At 35.2% G+C, this 20,788-nt stretch overlaps 1 protein-coding gene and 1 long non-coding RNA gene across 25 annotated transcripts in view; one reads left to right on the forward strand and one right to left on the reverse strand.

Moving 5' to 3' along the window:
- The window catches only part of LOC141375883 (uncharacterized), a 266,551-nt gene that overhangs the window by 218,235 nt on the left and 27,528 nt on the right, over positions 1 to 20,788 (reverse strand). The window lies entirely within an intron of this gene.
- iqsec2b (IQ motif and Sec7 domain ArfGEF 2b) overlaps positions 1 to 20,788 on the forward strand; it is a 176,056-nt gene that overhangs the window by 133,004 nt on the left and 22,264 nt on the right. For 16 of the 19 annotated variants that reach the window (XM_068223170.2, XM_068223168.2, XM_068223171.2 and 13 more), the window contains 5 exons: positions 13,048 to 13,330; positions 13,413 to 13,739; positions 16,076 to 17,118; positions 18,640 to 18,801; positions 20,406 to 20,528. In XM_068223170.2, coding sequence (XP_068079271.1) covers positions 13,048 to 13,330; positions 13,413 to 13,739; positions 16,076 to 17,118; positions 18,640 to 18,801; positions 20,406 to 20,528 — 1,938 coding nt within the window. Of the gene's footprint in view, positions 1 to 7,647; positions 7,809 to 13,047; positions 13,331 to 13,412; positions 13,740 to 16,075; positions 17,119 to 18,639; positions 18,802 to 20,405; positions 20,529 to 20,788 lie in introns of those variants that run through there. The other 3 variants (XM_009304142.5, XM_073910900.1, XM_073910899.1) reach the window with 1 other exon arrangement.

The raw sequence follows: 20,788 nt of genomic DNA on the forward strand, positions 1-20,788 counted from the left end.
ACCTGCATTTACATACATTTAATGACTATGGTGATAAAAAAAAAAATTGGGGAAAAATAGATTGACCTTCAAACTTATCAAAAATATCTGAAAATAAATAAATAAGAAATATTTATGTGTGTGCTGAATGTGTGTGTGAAAAGCAGAAGTGGATTTAGCTGGTTTTGATGAAAATTTATCTTGAAAGAAAATTTATCTTGTTTAAAACCAAAGAATTGTGTAAAGTGACATTTTTGAAAAAACTTATTTTATTTACTAGCTAATAACCTTTTCATTGTCTATCAAATGAAACCTCTGAACCTAACCATATAAAAATGCTCATTTACAAGAAAAGAGGTCTGATGGATTTAGAGGGTTTTGCATCTGAACTCTTCAATTGCATTGGGACCATTGTTTTTGTTTACATCCCTCAAAATGGTCTATATACATATTTTGTATTGCATGAAAGTCTCAATACAGCAAATGATGAGCAAACTGTAACAGCATTTTCATTTTTGGTGGAACATCCTTTTCGATATTGTTTCTGCAAATTATACACACTGTAGAACATGGCACAGTGTATTTTGGAAGGCTGTGTTCATTAATTATGTTTATTTGAGCAGCTCGTTTCTAATCTTACTCATCCGATGCAACATGCAAAGTCTTACAATCTTACAACCTTCAACTTATCCAGCAACACCCACGGTTGCTGTATTAGTACTCGGTATCTATAGCAACACTCTTTCTAATGACTGCCTCACCTCCCACGGTGGTCTCACGGCAACTGTCACTAAGCAACCCTGCCTCCCTCACTCCTACATTTGTGTGTGAGAGTGGGTGGGAGGAGTGGGAGGAATTGGGAAAAAGGAAGATGTCAGATGCAAGAAGACAATTTTATGAGCAGATGTTAGAGCAGCATTCCCAGAATAAAACAGCACTACAGGTTTGTCATTGAATGTAGGCAGCAGATGCCAGACTGCTTTTTCTCTGAAATCATGCTGCATTGAAGGGCTAAAATAACCTGCGGACAACTTTTTAAGTTAAAAAAAAGCAAATATTTATGAGTTTTAATACACTATTAAAATGTTAGTTCACCCAAATATAGGAATTATATCATTATTACTACCATCCTCATATCTGTTCAAATCCCTGAGACCTTTGTTTGTCTATGGATCACAAATTAAGATATTATAGGTGAAATTTAACACCCCCCACTTGATCCATAGATAGCTAGGTTCCAAACTCATTGAAAGTACAGAAAGATACCAAAAACACATTCCAAACTAACCATATTCCTTCAGTAGTTCAATTGAAACGTTATGAAGCTATGGGAATACTTTTGTGCGCATGTAAAACATAAATAACTCAACAGTTTCTTCTCCTCAGTGTCAGTATATTGCGCACACTATCTGCAGTGATATGTATTTTGCTAGTTATGGTTTTTGTTAATAAATTACTTTACTATTGACCAGGGATGTGTTTACCAAAATAACAACTTAACTTGTGGTTGAACTACCTAGTACTTAATTGATGTAGTGCTGATTGTTTCCCAAAACCGTAGTTGCTCTATCGCTGATCTATTTTTCAAACCACATTAGTTACAATGTAAATTATACACAATGATGCTCTAAACGGGGCAGAGTTTCAAATAGTGTATAAAAATTTAGTACAAATTATATTGTTTTACATGCACACGCATACATTTTTTTATTCAATATTAGTTTTGGTTAAAACATGGATTCATTTTTCAAATTAAATTAGCTGTTGGTTCCGTCTAATTGCTATGCGTTAGCATAATATCTTTGAGAAACAGTCCCTCTACTGCTGTCCAAAGCCACACCTCCTGAAATCATGAACATGCAAATAAAGATGACAGTAGACACCTCAATAGATCATGTCATTCGCCAGTTTGAAACCTTTTTAGTATTTTATAATACTACAATTCTGAACTAAAAAAAAACTGTATTATATCTAGCACGTTTTCAGTTAGTATAAAACCAACTTCACCTCAGTAAAGCAAGTCAGCACTATTTACTTGTTTTGTTGTTAAACTAAATAAAAATCTACATTATGGATGCTGTAAAAGGTCCCTTCTGAAACTGAAAATAGTCACATGAATCTTTCGCCGGAAGATTTCAGTGGCTGAACAACACTTCTGTGCAGATAGGCTATTCATAAAACAACTAAATCTACATAAGCCTTGCGTGACTAAAATAGTTTTGAAACATAACATTACCTGTCTAACAGAAATCCTTCAGCCATGGTGTCATCCTTCCTCCAGTGTGCAAAAATAAGTCCAATATTTATATAGAATTTTACAAAGTTTTGATTCATCATATGTTTTTACTGCTCTCTCTCTCTCTCTCATGTGCAGGTGAACGTGGTGCATGTGCACGCACAAACAGAGAGTCTGTGTAAACGGCTGCACAGATGTACAAATCTACATTTGTTGACATATTTTGGGCTACTTAAACTGTTAACCCGACAAATTTTAATTGGATGACCATTTTTTCGTCTTACACCTCACCCAGAATATAAAAATACATACAAATACATTTAGTTCATTTATTTTAATCATTACTATTGGAATGTGAAGAGACTTTTAACCAGCACAACAAAAAATGTTTCTCAATCACCTACTGCACCTTTAATGTATACTGCACATATTGGTCCTATATTTTTTTTACAAACATTATAGAGAATATTCCACTTTCTATTCTGAGAATAAAACCACTTATGTCTCATTTACACAGGGCATCAGCGTCAACGCTTCCCATTCACTTTGAATGGGTGAGCTGGGACTTTCTCAACTTTTCAAGCACCGATGGAAGCGTCAGCCAATCAGATCGCTGTATGCAAATACACCCACTCAGACAGTAGCTGACTGCTGACTAGTTTCTATTGCCTGAAGCTGCTATGATGATCGCGTCAGTCCCAACTTCAGACACGCTCTCTGTTTAGCGTTGACACTAAAGCCCCGTGTGAATCGGGTGTTAGAATAGCTAACACGCTAATCTCTCATGGCCAATGAGTTATATTGTTAAATAACACTCACTTTCAGTGTTAAATAACACTGAAAAAACTACTTTTAGCCTATTTATTTGTTGCCATAATTACATTTAGATTTAGAAATCCTATAATTTTTGTTTTCACAAGCTTTGAACATTTCCGTTTGTAAAGCATAGGTCATCTATAGCTTTTGTCATGAGCTATGGCTCCGTTCAAAATGGCATAAATGATTTTGAAGTACACTACAACAGAAGCAAAATTGTCAATCTGATGATCATTAAAAAATACTTTAAAATCAAAAGACACGTGAGAGAGATAACTTTAACCATTTTTTTTCAATAATACAAAGTGGATGTTACATGGTTTAAAAGGAATAGGGTATAGGCAGAATAACTCTGAATAGATCACAAGCAAGAACTGTGCTCTAGAGGAGTAGTTGAAAATGAGAGATTCGGGAAATGCCATATTGCTGATTTGTAATGTCAGAACTTGCAACCTTTTTGATGGTTTTCTGAAATGCACCCCTGTTCTGTGTTGCCTCATTCATGTTACAATTCAGAGCTAATTGTAAAACGCCCATTATACGAACACTGAAAATATTAACTTGTAGAATAAAGTTGTCATTTTGTTTAATGTCTGCACAAAAAAAGATTCTCACAGTTTGATAATATTCCGATTGCATCTCTGAATACACATGGACTTTTTAAAGAATATTTTTGGTACCTTTCTGTCAGAAACCTTGGATGAAGGAACTCTCAGATTTCACCTAAAATGTATTGAAGTTTCGAAGATGAATGAAGGTCTCAAGGGGCTGAAATTACACGAGGGTGACTAATTAATAATATAACTTTCACTTTCTCAAGCCTTTTTCAAGCTCTGATATACAGTACCTTCTATCCCTCATTAAATGTAAGTTTATTATAACAATCACAGGTTTTAAGCTACTAGAAAACTAGAAGCAGGATATGTAAGCTAGGCTCTGTTATGTAAGCAACTTTGAAGCTAATCCATTTGCTTATGTAAAGTAGCCTAATGTCTAATAGTATGTATGCTTAATCAGTTACAGCTAGCCGCAGATCAGCACATACCTAGCGGCTCAGCTGACCTTTTCAGATCATGGAAATGTGATGTAATCTAGCAAACAATATTTGCAAATTGCATCATTGCAAATGCTTAAAATAAATATACTGTTGATAGTGAAACTAGAATGTTTTGAAGTAGCTTACCATGCTATATAAGCCATCAGTTTCATTATAAAACATCAATTCACTCATTTTTTTTTTCTAAAATTTGTTTGATTTTTCCTTCTTCTATTGAATAAAAGGAAACAATTGAATGAATATTTAGTTAGGGAATATAATAAGATGTCAATAGTCTCTGATGTGTTGTAGTGCTTAATAAAACACACAGAGATATCAAATAATTACTCAATTTTAGTAAAAACCTTCTAAAATCGCCACTATTATTATTCTTTTCAGCAATATATTCTTCTGCTTTTTTTGCCACTTCTACGCTCTCATGTGAAGTGTAGTCTCATGTCCACTATCTTGGTCTTTATTTAAAAATATTATGTGCCCTCGATTGCTAATATCATCATATATTATATTATATTTTAAGGAAAAAACATCTGACGTTTTGCTGAATTTGTTGAATATAATTTATATTTTTTAGTCTAGGTATATTGTCGCCAACTTTTTACCATTTATGTGCTAAAAAAAGTAAGAAAGACCAAAAAATCATGACCAAAAAAGTAAGAAAGGTTATATAAACAAAATATTAAAATTATTATTAGTGTGGATTTCAAATGTAAGATGCTCAAAAATACGATTAAAATAATCAAATTAAATGGTTAAATTTGGTGGAGCTCAACCAAAACACAACCTATTCCATAAGCTAATTTGAGCTCCTTATTTAATATTTATTTTCTTTCAATGACAAGAAGCCCACATCGTATCTACAAAATTTAATGTGCAATTAAGACAGGATACCTGACAATTCAGTTTACAGTACTGTACAAATAAAAAAAAAGCTAAAATGCACTGATTATTGAACATTTTGTAGATGTAAGTTTAAAAATTGGGTAAAATTTTACAGAAGTGACTTGAATGCACCTCATAGTTATGATTTGCCAACTCATCAAACCAAATGAGGCACATGCAGTTAGATCCATAAATATTGGGACATTGACACAATTCTAACATTTTTGACTCTATACACCAACACAATCGATTTTAAATGAAATGAACAAGATGTGCTTTAACTGCAGACTGTCAGCTTTAATTTGAACGGTGTAGGAATTACAACAGTTTGCATATGTGCCTCCCACTTGTTAAGGGATCAAAAGTAATGGGACAGAATAATAATCACAAATCAAACTTTCACTTTTTAATACTTGGTTGCAAATCCTTTCATTTCAAATTCATTGTGTTGGTGTATAGAGCTAAACATGTTAGAATTGTGTTGATGCGTCAATATTTATGGACCTAACTGTATATTTATGATAAGGCATGATGTGCTACTGATTTTCTTGGTAAAACTGAATAAATATATAAATATAGTTTCCAGGGGTTTAACTAAGATTATATTAAAAAATAAGGAATTTTTAGGTTTGAATTATACCACAGATAAATACCTTGAATTAAATCTTTGATGAGTTATTGAGATTTTTATTCCACACACATCAGTTTTGTGGCAAACCCAAATCATAACTTCTACTGTTTTTTTTTTTTTTATCTCTTTTTATATTCAGACACAAGAGTATCTGATTACACCATTTTGGTTCTGATCGGGCAAGAAAACAATGACTAGTTTACAAAGGTATTAAAAAAGGAAGAAAAAAAAAACCAAATAAATACTTCTGGTTTATCTTATGAAATCACCTGACCTTGTATTATGACATGCCAACTCACACCAAATGGCCGCTAACGAGGCACACATATATATATGCTTTTTCTGACACCTACTGGACTAGAGTGTGATGTGCTACAATGAATATGAATATTAAAAATGTAAACATGGAGGGTTTATAAAAACATAATGGCGAATAAATAATAGATTTTAATGTTTGAATTATGCCTTTGATAAACTTTTAGGGAGATGATTTGTTTACATTTTATTTAATACAGTAAATGGTGGGTTAAATGTGTGTCTTTTTTGGCTCTAGATTTAAGTTATAAAGAACCATGAGGAATATTTACTACAATATCTTTGGAGAGACATATATACAAATTTTGCCATGTAGTTAAGGATATGCAATTATTTTGAGTTCAGATAATTGAATTTAATGAGAAGTTTAATCCAGTAAACTTTTTTTGTCAATATACACTGTAAAAAGTGATTAATTACTTAAAGTGAGTAAACCAATTGCTTTAAAAGCAACAAGTTCACTTTACAAAAATAACATAAGTAAACCCTTAAACCCAGTGTACCTTGAAACTGTTAAGTTGACATCATTTTCTATGCAAATTGAAGTCACTTTTTAAAATAAAAGTAAACTTATCACATTTTTCCAATTCACCTTTATTATATTTGACAAAATAACATACAGTAAAATAAATCTGCTCTTCCAGACTCCAGTGTGTTTTCTAAATTCAGGCTATAATTGTAGATTTTATAAACCTAATGAAGCACTAAATATGTAATATTTTAATAATTACAGTAATTATTTGAAAACAGACCTACTAAAATAGTCTGACACTGTAAAAAGAGATTAGTTGACTTAAAAAAGTGAATTCAGTCAGCATAATTATAAAAATGAAGTTAACTTAACAGTTCCAAGGTACATTGGGTTTACTTATGTTATTTTTGTAAAGTCAACTTGTTGCTTTTAAGGCAATTGATTTTACTCGCTTTAAGTAACTAATCACTTTTTACAGTGAAGACACAAATAGAGAGAAACGGGATGTTCAGGGTCTTTTTGCTAAAGGGATAATTAACCCAAAATGATAATTTACTCACCTTCTTATGGTTCCAAAACATAATAATTTACTTTATTCTGTTGAAAACAAAAGAAGATATTTAGAAGAAAGCTAAAAGCCTGTAACCATTGACTTTCATAGTAAAAAAATTTTACAAATTGGAAGTTAATGGTTCCAGGTATCAACATTCTTCAAAATATCTTCTTTTGTGTTCAACAGAAAAGAGAAAATTGAAAGCCGCTTCTCATTTGATCTCATTAAAAACAACTGAGACAAACAGATACAGAAATGTTCTTTCCTAAGGGTAAAGTGTAGCTTTAAAGGCAATCGCTGTGTCTTCCTTCCTGCCCTTCAATTTTTTTTCACCCCATACAAATACAGGAAACCATCCGTATAAGGGGTGAAAAACACAGACCGGCACAACAGAGAGGGCTGACAGTTTTTAACAGACGATAAACACAAAACACCTGTGAAAACTCAAGTTTTATATGAAGGCTAAAGTTTAATATGAAGGCGACAACATACACAAGTACAGCAAGAGATCTTGAAGTTGATTGGGCCAGAAACTCCAGCCTCTTTCATGTATCAGGTCACGTGTTCCGAGCTACTGACTTCGCCGAACCACACCAGCGCACTTTGTGTAATGTAAATAAATAGAGGGAGAGAGAATGGAAGAAGGGAGGGTTTAAGCACCGCCATGTGACTATGTGGTGGTGACCTCCTGACAGTCGGTCATAACTGCAAAACGACTCTAAAGCCACAAAGTTCAGCACTTGTTGAATTCCAGGAGCTTTCACTGCTTAAATTGGACTTAAAGGAAGCGAAACCTCCTCTAGTTCTCAGGGGGGATGTTTATGTGCGTGGAGTTTTTTTGCGTTTGGTTAGGTGTTTTGAGTAAATGTGGTAAGTGCAAAGTTACGTTTCCAGTTTTAACATCTGTGTCTATGATAAAAAAAAACATATTAGGTGTATGTTTTTCTACATTCAATAGAGAGTGACAAAGTTATTGTGTTTTTGTACAGACTGGCTCTTTCTGGACAGGTGTATAAGGGTTACTTGTTGTTACATGTAATATTCAACAAAAATATAGTACGCAAGTGTCTTTGTGTGGGTTTGAAAGAGGAAAACATATTTACACAATGTGAGAATAGCTACTCATGGTGTCTAAATTGCAGTACATTAGCATTATATGATAATATCTTGCCTTTAATAACCTATTCTGACTTAGTCATACAGAACAGGAAGTTGCCTGCAGTGATTCAGAAGTACCCATTGACTGTCCTGTCAGAAAGCTGTGTCAGGATTATGAGTCCAGATCACATGCTGTTGTGTTTCCCATGCAAAACCTAAGGGTCGACGCCTCTGCACTGGGGTGACTGACCCTGTATGCCTGTGCGTCAATAGACTTTTTGTTCGCATTCTTGTTGTGGTGTTTACAGAATCTTAAGAGAGATTATTAAAATGTCAGTGTGAAATGTGTTGGTGCTACCAGCAAGAATAATAACCCAAATTGTAAACACTGAAAAATTATTAATTGGATTTTTTTAAAGGTAGGTGTTGCAAACAATTTATATGGGCTGAATGTAAACAAAGGAAATTGAGCATTACTTAAATGAATTTGTTTGTTCAAATTCTGCATATAAATTGTTTGCAACCACTTAGCTAAAAGAAAATATTTGTAAATGCAATGAATCTTTTTTTTTCAGTGTACATTCCTGAAAGGTAGTGTGTTATTGTTTCTCCAACTAGTCAAAATTACAATTTCTTGCAAAAAAACAAATAGATTAAATAAGAAACACAAAATGTGCAGAAAAAACTGCACTGTGGCATGATGTGAGCCATATGGAACAACAAATATGAGCAGGTATATGTACAGAAGCAGTAACACAATAAAATGTAGCAATCCCAACATAAGGTAAGAAGATAATTCCAAATGCATTTGCAACTACACAGCAATATCTTCAATAAAGTATTAGGGGTAAAAGTGCTGGGGTTATCCTATTTGTTTGAAATCTATAGAGCGGGCAAATGGGGCTATTGTACCCTCAGAAAGAATTTGTGCCCTCGCAAACCTTGTAGCCTAATAAAATGTTTAGTTCACTGCACTATTTTCGGCTTGGTCCCTTTATTAATCCACAACCCATCTCTGAGAAACATCCACACACACTCATTCACACTCATACCAGTGTTTCCTCTAGGATTTTTTCTAGCTGTGGTGGCAGGCCTTTTTTTTACACAGCTGTACCGACTACCTGTGGTGTTATTTTAATGACAAATGTCGTGAGCGCAGTATTAGAAGTCGAGATCGCATTTATGTAATAGACTACATCATGCGGGTCGATTTCCTCTGCTTGTGCACAAAACATCTTGCACGCCCCCTCAAATATAAGCCGCTTCAAGAGCATGCAGATCTTCTTGTGCGCTCTCAAATAAACGCTTACAGAAAATTTTGCGCTGTTATAATTCACCTTTTAATACGTTTTGGTGCGATAATCACCCGCTATTTAAAAAAAAATGTTTTAAATGAGAAGCTGTAATGTAGCTGTGGTGAGAGGAATTTTGGCATGGCGTCCCGCCATGGAAGAATGAATGTAGCGGAAACCATAACTTCGGACAATTTAGCTCACCCAATTCACCTGTACCTGTCTTAGCACTGCGGGGGAAACCGAAGCATCCGAAGGAAATTATTAATTATTTATTTTATTGTTTTTATTATTAGAAATATTATTAAAATTAAGCTAAAATTGACAAAATGCAAAACCCTTTGAAATGTTTGCTTTGATTATGACATTGCTAAAGTGCACATTTACAGTTGTGAAAAGAAACCTCCCTTTATGCAGCAGCAGTCTCAAGATAGAACACTTAAAAAATGCCTTCTGAATTTAAATGATCGGCCTTTAAATGTGTATATAGTGCGCAAGTGGATTTGCCGCATATCAACCTCTCACATGTGTTGCAGGTAGACTGAATGATAATCTTTTAAAAATATGTCATTTAGGCTATACTGCTATTTGCTCATGCAAAATTAAACACCAGAAAATATACTGTAGGCCTATTTTAACAGCTAAAATACAGTTCGCATATCGAGTTTGTTTTGACTTGTAGCTCAAATTACGAGTAGGCTTAATAAAAGCCTAATGGTTTATGATAGCGTTTTTACAAATGCCAATATCACGAAAAAAGCCTTATGATAGCCTAACATAAATATTGATTTTTACCTCTAAAATTATGAAAAAAGTTATATAACCTATTGAGTTGCGTGCTATCCATGCCAAAATGTAACCAATTTTCATAGTAATAACTGTGATTTTTTTTAGTTATTTTTCTGGCTACACTAATGCATTAAAATGTAACACATTCAGCTACTATTTTTTTTATAATGACATTATATTGTAACATTATTATTTTTTTTCCTAACACTGATATTGTTTAGTAAGGCAACATGAAGCGTGATGACTTGGTTATGCTGATATCACTATATTTAGTGTTTAAGTAGTTTAATGTCTTTACCTAGAACTTTAAACAATTATATTGCTTGAATTAAAACGCAAAGAAAAAATGAGAATAAAATCCAAGGCATGTGGAAAAAATAATAAAAAGCCTTTATCAGCATGGCTAATGCTTAAATGTTACACCTTCATCAGGGTAAGAGTGATCAGGTGCATCTGGAGTTTCAGTGAATACTATGGTCTCATGTTACCCTGATGAAGGCAGTTATTTGCCGAAACGCGTAGGTTTTTAAGGATTAGCCATGTGAATAAAAACTTTTTATTATTTAAAATTTTTCGAGTGCCTTGGACTGATTTTTGAGATTTAAACTTTCAGTTGTTCCTTGTGCGAATGATTTGCTGAATTTTAATGGGAAGAGGTAGTTGATGTGTTTAGTACTATTAATGTTGTGTATTGTTTGTCTTATGTGTGTGATATGATATATGTTTTGTAAATCTATTACGCTTTAGAACAAATCGCCCCAAAAGGGGAAAATAAATTTTACAGTAAGCGTAACACAAACTCTGAATGGCTTAGCGGCAGATTTACAAACACCCAGAATGAATTACCACTCAAATAAACACAAACTAAGAGCTAGGGATGTGAACAAACACTGGTCTTATGGTTTGGTTGCAATTATCATGTCATCAAATCGGTTCAATTCGGTATCATGATACATTGACGATCCACAACTTTCTCGATTTTTTTTTTTTTTTTTTGTACTTTACATGTATAAAATTTTGTCATTAATTAGTAAAAGTCAGATATATAGACTGAACCTTTAATTTTACCTGCTCAAAGAAAGCATGCTTCTTAATGTTCTTAAATGCTATAAACAAAGCTATACCAACATGTTGAGCTTTGCTGCTTAGTGAGTGCAAGAGATGAAATATTACGGTGTTCTGAGGGGATTTTGGGTTCTATCGTAACTTCAGTGTCAGTGGCTGACTGTTCCAGCAAATTCACAAGCAATGAAATGTCCTCAGATATAGAATTTCAATAAAGCTAGAGCATGCATCTCACCTCCGTCATAGTTTGCTGCTTGCACACAAACATCTCGCCTCCTTTGCTATAGTATCATATGCAAGTTGCAACCAAAATAAATCTAGTCAGAAAACTGTCAGAGCATCATAACTGGTTATGGCCTGGTATTAAACCGAACACGAATCATTGTAGTCTGCAACATAATTGCAAGTGCCTATAAACAGCAACTCATTAGCAACATCTCAGAAAGCCTTAGCAACTTAAGCTACCAACTACCAACCACCTTAGGTTCACGGCAACCACCATAACATTTTCTGCAGACAATGCAGGACATATACAACATAAGTATGTTTTACTTTGGTATGAAGGTCACACTGAATGAGGGTGCATACCTGATGTCATTATGTGCCTTGCTGCTTTTACAGTATGTGTATCAATTGAGCATTTGCTTTGATGATACCCTGTAGGAAGAGTAAGAGATCTATGGCATCAAAGGACTACAAGCCATTAACAATAAGAAAAGTTGTTGAATAGAAGATGAGGAGGTGTTAGTAGTGTAGAAATGAGGTGAAACCTGTGTGCAGTGCATAAGTCTCACATGACTGGCACATAAGTAGATAAATAAAAGGTACTTGATTTAACAGGAAATTCTATGTCATCTAAAGTTTCAGATGGTAAATGAAATTTAATGTTAATATAGTAGACGAGTTAATATACAAACTTTGATTCAGGCAACCAAGCTCTTATTAAGCCATTCACTTACATAATTTGGACATCAAGTTACAATTTTTAAAAGTATAACTGCTGGGTTTCTGCAGGTTTCACCAAGTTAAATGTAAGACTTTTTAATACATTTTTAAGACCATGATTGATTAAATTTTAGATTTATACAAGGCTAAATGCTAAGGATTTTTTTAGAATATCCCAGTGAGAAAGGATTTTCACTTGCCCAAAAATGATTCAAGTTTAATACGTTTAATAATACAATAAAACAACTTAGTTTGAATATTTTCTTTATTAATTTTCAAATAGATTCATTCACAAACCCTATAATCCTTACCAAAAATAGAACAAAACAAAGCTGCCAATTACTTCAGTCTATAATAATAATAATCAAAAAATATATATGGGTCAGGTCAGTATCCTCAGCAGTAAATAAATGGAGAACTTTTAAGCAAATGTTTCTGTAAGGAATTTAAATGTTAATTTTTAAATAAAAAGTTACGTTTCCATAAGATGAATTGTTGGTAATTGTATAGGTGTTAATGGTATGAACAAAGGAAAATTAAGACCTGTTAAAACTGATTTAAAACCTACAACACAACTTTTCAGTAGATTTAAGACTTTTTAATGCCTAAAATTTCGCTTTTGAGATTTAAGGCATATTTTAAGACTTTTTAAGACACTGCGAATACCCTGAACTAGAATTGTGCTACTTTTTTTGTAGTGTTTGCTTTTAATGTGATAATTCTGGGAAAGCCTGAGGCTTGTTTGGGACATTTGCCCTGTTTAAAGCCTTCCTGAAAGTTAAAATGCTAAGTCAGTGGAAAATGAATAATGTCATGAATTCCTGAATTGCTTGAGATTTGTATCTTATCCTCTCATTATGGGGGCGTTTCAGACTCTAAATTATTATCTCTCTCCTCTCTCTCTCACCCACCCCTTTCAGTGAGGAGGAAACCCAGAGTTCAGCAGCACGTCCTTTTTCAGAGAGTTCCAGCAAATCTCCTTACGTGCACAGTTCTGACCGCTACGGGGACAACAGCTGTGGCCCGCCAGGCCCTCGGGTGCCTTTTGTGCCCCCTCCGAGCCCAGCTAGCCTTGCCTGGGCACAACGTACACGCAACCAACCAGCTAGTCTGGCCCTTCGCAAGCAAGAGGAAGAAGAGAACAAGAGGTGCAAAGCCCTATCGGACAGCTATGAACTCTCTACGGACCTGCAAGATAAGAAGGTAAGGCATACAAAAAAAATTAATCAAGATTCGCAGCAAATCACATTCCCTTAAATTAAATATAACCACTGTCATTGTGCAGGTGGAGATGCTGGAGAAGAAATATGGCGGCTACTTCGTGAGCAGACGAGCAGCACGTACTATCCAGACAGCATTCCGTCAATATCGTATGAACAAGAACTTTGAGCGCTTGCGCAGCTCAGCATCTGAGAGCCGCATGACACGCCGCATCATCCTCTCCAACATGCGACTGCAGTATTCATTTGATGACCGGCATCCTCAACCACCCAACCCGACTCACTACAGTCACAGTCCAGGAATGGGTCCTCCGCATTCTCCAACCAGCACCACAGAGCCAAGCTCTCCACGGCCAGAGTACACCCAACTGGAGGACACTTTCTCCAAACAAGTTAGTACTCAGTTGACTCTATCATAGCATGTGCTGGATGCCTTCCTTTAATACTCTAGGTAAATAAAGAAGCCAGAATCCTCTCTTCACTTTATTTCTTAGTTAAAGCTTTGTTTAGGGCCATCTATTGTTATGTCGTTCAAAAAATAATTGGATTCATACCTTACCACAATGTATCTTGATGGGTTCTGCGAATGAAGCCAATGTTGACTTCAGGAAAAGAATGAATAAAAATACACTTTTAATAATAAATTTATTCCAGTAAAAAAGAAGAATTAAACAAATACAAGAACAAAACTAAATTCTTTACTTTATCTCTCACTGAAAATAAAGGACCTAAGACTGACAGTATACAGAAGTCTGTTTAAGCGTGCTCCTGGTTTGTACTTTTATACTGTATTCAAGCCTTTGAATACAAAAGTGCCCCTAATGTTTTAAGCTATCAATGTTTGATATACTTGAGTATATCTTCAAAAATGTTAATACAAAGAAGAAAATCCCTTTTTGTTCCAAGTAAATGCATAGAGCAAAGCAATAATCAATGTCTGATATACTGGAGTATATCTCAAAAGTTTGATAAACCTGAGCATATCTCAAATAATGCTAATACAGAGATGAAATCCATTTTTGTTCTAAGTAGTTACTCTCTAGGGTGATACACTTGAATAAAACAAAACAAAGCATTTTGTTCTACTACATCAGCATTAGCAGGGCTTGACATTAACTTTTTTGATCACGAGCCACTGTGGCCATTTTCACTAGCCACAATTTTGTTGTTGGGAAAATACATTTTATATGCATAAATTTTACTTTGGCATGTGTTGCAGCATGCTAAAATTACTTTATTTAGATTTTGTGTTTTTTTCACTTGCCTCCTCATTCATTTCACTTTTTTTGTTTGTGAGCTTACCCAATGAGCATGAGCAAACAGGTTGTGCTTTCATAAAAAAAGTGTCGCATTGCAATTAGTTCTTTTTCACAGGACTTTTCAGGGCTCAACACAATATGGATTTACCATTTTTTTTTCTCTGGCCACACCAAACTAATTATTTCCTTGACACAAATTTTCAATAATGTGTCAAAACAAGCAAAATACATACACATTTTGTTCAACAAAACATTCAAAAATATATATATTCTCACGCATCTAAAACTATGCACAGCGATCTGTTCAAGATCCCAGATCACCAGTTAACTATGAATACAACAACATATTAAAGCTTCTGTACAAAAAATGGGTAATGCGAAAGCGACGACAACTGCTGCTGCTGCTTACAAAGAATCTCCACCCCTTGAAGGACTGTGGGTGCATGAGCATCGCACTAATTTCATTTCCAGGCACGGTTGCTTCAATTGAGGAAACAGCACTGGAGCTTTTAAAGACTCGCACACACAGATTATTTGATTTGACACTAAAGCCCTCGTCAGGGAGTGAGGAAAGCCTGTCTCGCCTTGTGCGTGATGCTCTCATTCGTTATTCACCTGCTTTCCTTTGCTCGCGCGAAAAGCTGTTTTTGTCAGTCGTGCTGCTCCTCTATTCTATAAGATCACATTTGTACACATATAGACAAACGGTCATAAACTAACAGTCTAATCTGTAGTGACAACGAGCCAGCACTGGCAATTTAAAAATGAGTTTCAGCCAGCCAAAGTGGCTAGTGGGAGTGGCGGGTGTTAATGTAAAGCCCTGAGCATTAGGGCATTCCAGGGGTCTTGTCCTCCAAGGCCATAGCTCCTAGCTGGCAAAGAATATCTTTCTCTGAAGATAACGCTCCCAGGCTTTCGATTGTAATAGTTGGTTAAAAGTGTCATCTGAACCATTTCTTCTTGTACTGTCAGCAGAAAACTGACCAACTTCAGTACGTCATCCTTGACCTTTTCGAACTCTGTCGTAGGTTTTTTCCTCAATGCTTATAATGTTTTTTGCAAGCATTCGAGTATCCGAATATCTACGTAAAGTTTTGTGTCTTTTACAATTCATGTCATTAAACCATCCAGACACCACAAACAATAAATGCACTTCAAACAAACTGATTAAGTGAATGTTTTGTGATTTAGGTGATCTCCACCTTTGCTTTTGTAGTGGACATCTACATTCACAAGAAAGACTGCAGGTTAACGATTTGTACACTGGAATGTGGTGGTCATTTAAGTGGAATAGTGTCTTGTCTGTATGAACAGATTGTTTTAATTATTTAGATTTGTGATCATAACCAGATAATATTACAGTAAAAAATCAGCACTTTAGTGCTTAATTTTTTGGTTCCATGACAATTGTTCTTTTAGGTATACAAGAACTAACAGCAATCTGATCTGTTTATTCCTTTTTATTCAAGGTGAAGTCTTTGGCAGACTCCATTGATGATGCCCTAACATGTCGTCCACGTCGAGATGACTCCCAAGAAGGTATAGGTGATGTAAGTGGTGTTGTGGACGACTTCGGAGAATGTATATGGAGCAGCAACAGCCACGCATCCTTACGGAGAGGCCTTGCAGATAGGGATCGTGGAGGTACTGGGGGATTGAGCATGCACGAGGACAGCACAGCCACCTCCTATAGTGATGTTACTCTTTACATGGACGACGGACTACCTTCCTCACCCCTTTCTCTAGACCGAGCCCCTAGCAGCACAGATACTGAGTTCTGGGGGGGTGTTGGAAGTGGAGTCGGTGGCAGGGAAGACAGTCGGGACACAGAGGGCGGAGGAAGTAGCAATAGTCGCCGAAGCACACCTTGCACAGAGTGCCGTGATTACCGTTTACGGGGAGGGCATCTACCACTACTTACAATTGAACCACCAAGTGACAGCTCAGTGGACATGAGTGACCGCTCAGACCGAGGCTCCCTTAGCAGACAACTAGTGTATGAGCAGGACTCAGCAGGAGGGTCGCCTCAAGGGACTTTAAAACATAACCCTAATGCTCGTTCACAGTCCTCCACAACTGCACAGGGTCAAACCCGTCCAGCTAGCCGATCGATACCGTCGCATATCCCTCACCACATGGCGCACCACCATCACCATCACCACCACCACCATCATCACCAGTACCCAGACACCCCTTCGTCATCGTCCTCCCCTCAACAGCCCCCTACCACACCGCTCTCATCTTCCTCGTCTGCACCACTGCCCCCTGGTGGCTTGGAGCAACAGTGCTGCTCAGATGGGGATAATGACTCTCTGAACTCCACCACAAACTCTAATGAGACCATTAATTGCAGCTCAGGATCCTCATCAAGGGACAGTCTGCGGGAGCCCCTACCTCCATTGGGGAAACAGACGTATCAGAGAGAAAGCCGGCATAACTGGGACTCTCCTGCCTTTAATAATGATGTGGTTCAGAGAAGGCAATATCGCATTGGGCTCAATCTCTTCAACAAGTAAGAGAAAATGAAAACCTATCTTCTACCACTTTACCTGAAAGGGGTGTTTATAAGACTCAGGAAATATTCATAATCACATGGCACATGTCATGAATATGAAGGAGATTTTATGCATGCTGTATTATTAACCCTAATCATTAGCCCCTTTCACACATACAGACCTTTCCGGAAAATTGCCGGTCATTTGTGAACAGGCCCTTTATGAAAATACTGGTAAATTCATTCCGGCAATTTTCCAGAAAGAGAAATCGTCACATTACTGGTAATCTGCCGGAATGCTGCGCTGTGTGAACGCAGAAGGGAAATTGCTGGAAAGAGCGCGTTTACAATTAGAACGAGCTGATGTGAGACGTCTACTCCAGGCAATCAGAACATTCACATGCGTTCACATCTGTGCTGTTTACGAAAATAAAAGCCTTTGAATGTTTTTCCAGACACATTTAGCTGCTAGATGTTTGTCAGATAACGTTTCTATGTTCCTTCTAAATGCCAACTGGGCAAAAAAATATTGATAAAATGCTTATGATAAATCGCTGTTTGTTTACCTCCAAGCTCTGCTTCAATTACTTAATGAGTGTGCAGGTAAAGCAGTCGGTGAGCGCCAGCACACATACATAGTATGTACCATCAAGCATCAATAAAAGCCCGACCACTTCTGTGTTTACAAATTCAAGCGCAGCTGGTTAGAGTCCATTTCTGGTTAATGATGTCAGAATTTATCAGTAATTTAGAATGGATGTGTGAATATCTTTTCTGGAAAATTTTCGTAACGTCCTTGCCAGTGTGAACAGCGCTTTTTTGCATTTATCGGTAAAGTCTGTAATTTTCCGGATATTTACCAGGATCACTGTGTGAAAGGGACTATCGTAAATGCAAAAATGACAATGTTTGACTTGTCTTTGTTATGACAACCGAATACATCATGAACTGTCAGTCATGACAACTTGACATTACCAAGACAACATAACTTCTGATGTTATAAATCTGTTATAAACATTACGATTATAATTATAAATTTTGTCAGAGCACAATTAATTTTTATTTACCTCAACTACAGTGGTACAAACTGAATTTGTCAATAAATTGTCATTTAATGTAATTAAATATTAACAATATTTAAATATTAACAAGGCTTTTATAAAATTTATTAACATATTATTAACACTTTTAATGAAGTTTTAATGACAAATTCAGTTCCACTAAAAAAAAATGATCAGAAAATGGCCTCATGGCAATCATGTTGATGACAGATTTATAACAAGTTATGTTGGTAAAGTTATTAAAGACAGGTTTTGTTGTCTTGGTGATGTCAAGTTGTCATAAACATGCCATATTTAGGACATGTCATGGTTTTAAAAGTATCTTATCTTAGGTCTAATGTACACCCCCTGCAAGTAAACTGTTACTATCTCTTATATGCAACACTAACACCATTTAACTTAGCAAGCTAGTGACTATAATATTACAAATAACATTGAGGTGATTGAATTAATCTGACTGATGTTTTTATCATTACAGGAAACCAGAAAAGGGTATTCAATATCTGATTGAGAAAGGCTTTGTGTCAGACACACCAGTAGGCATTGCTCGTTTTATCCTGGAGAGAAAAGGCCTCAGCCGGCAGATGATCGGAGAGTTTCTTGGAAACAGACAGAAACAGTTCAACAAAGATGTATTGGAGTGAGTTCACACAATACCTTCTCTAAGAAGCAGCCAAGACTAAAAGGTTGAGTCTTTAAGAAAATAACTAAGCATAGCGTTCACTTCAAAGACATTTGTTTTGAAAAATGTAATTGTTAACTTTAAATTGAACACACTCGGATGATGCATCAAAAATAACAAATCGGCAGTATATATTTTTTTTGTAAAACACTTTTTAAAAATACAAAATACCTCTATTTATGTAGTTTGTAGTCTGATGATTGAGAAAATGTAATGATTCATTAATTTTATCAATTCTTTTACTGTTTTTTATTCTTTTTGGAAAGTACAGTAAATATGACCCTTGGTGTGGTGTGAAAATCGAAGAAAGCAGTTTATCTTTTTTTTTTAGACACTAATTGTGCGTTCAAACCAAAAAACGGTAAGCGTCCAAGGTCGCTCTAGCCACCCTGGCGACAACGCTGTCTGCCTTCAGTTCCGGCAGCGAGAGCGTCAAAATTCGCTACATTGATCTTGTATTTAAAGGGGCCATTGCAGCATATCATATCAGTTACATTCTTGCATAAAACATGCTTTCTAGCCAGAGTATGTTAAGCACTTCTTATCAAATTCATTTAACAATGGAAGATCAAGTTGCATGTGATGTGGCTTTGCTCCACTTAATTATCCAATGTGTCCATATGTCTGAAATATCCTGAAGCAGCAATACTGTTTTGTACTGTCGCCAAAGAGCATCATTCTAAGCTCTTTGCTGTCGCATGAGATTCCCGTTTTTTTTTTTTGTTTTGTTTTTTTTTTAATATATATATAACATTAATGCACATCAGTAACTTTACAGTAACTTCTGAGAAAATTCTGAGGCAAAAACTTAACAGCTGAACGTCATGGATTTTTACAAAGGGATTTTTACATTTTTTCTTGAATAAAGTGCTTCACCTATTTAATGTCTTTTGTGGAATTGCAATTTTAATAGCATATAGCATTAGCATATAGTGTCACAACAGAGGAAATGGTTTTCAGTGACTAAACTTATCAGGTTCCTATGGTTTTAGAATTATTTAGATGACAATTATTATAAAAATATCACTATTATTAAATAGTCACTTGCAAAACTAGGCCTGAGGAATTTACAAATAATTGTACAATTTAATTTTTTATTTATAAGAGCTGTAATTTATTCAAATGTGCTTGAGACTTTGCTCAAAAATGTAAAAAAACAAACAAACGTAATAACACATCAGGTTTGTAACAAGATGTAAGACATGGGAATATTTAACCATTTACTGCATTTTAAATAATGACTAATTATACATAATAAATGATGAATATTAATTATATTTTGTCATGTGTGTCAATTCATATACAATATAAACCCTACATGTTTTATTAGTGATAAGTATTGAATAACTATACAGGCTACATGATGCTAAAAATACTAAATTGTTACAATTACATTCATATTAATTAATACACAACACATTTATTTAAAGAAATAATTTCTCCTAAAGTGAAATAAAGCCCTGAAGTAAAACCCTTTAATAGTTGTCGTAAAATACACTCTAGGAGCATGTTTAACAGGAGCATCTATTGTATGTTTATGTAACATTATCGTCTGCTTTTAGCTGTGTTGTTGACGAAATGGACTTTTCTGGAATGGACCTCGATGATGCTTTGAGGAAATTTCAAGCTCAGATAAAAGTCCAAGGAGAGGCCCAAAAAGTGGAGAGACTTATTGAGGCTTTCAGGTAGCTAAATGTGCTCTCAGTAAATAATATACTTAGCACTTTAAAATAATCACATTGAACAATGATATCTGTTGGTTACAATGAATATAACAGCATTCATGGGATAGTTCACCCAAAAATGAGTTTATTTATGGGTTTCTTTATTCTGTTGAACACAAAAGACAAAATTTATTTAAAAAAAAAGCTATGAACCTGTAATCATTAAAATAAACAGTCAATGGTTACAGGTTTTCACCGTTCTTAAAAACATCTTTTTAGTA

This window comes from Danio rerio, chromosome 8 (assembly GCF_049306965.1).
Source record: "Danio rerio strain Tuebingen ecotype United States chromosome 8, GRCz12tu, whole genome shotgun sequence".
NCBI lineage: Eukaryota > Metazoa > Chordata > Actinopteri > Cypriniformes > Danionidae > Danio > Danio rerio.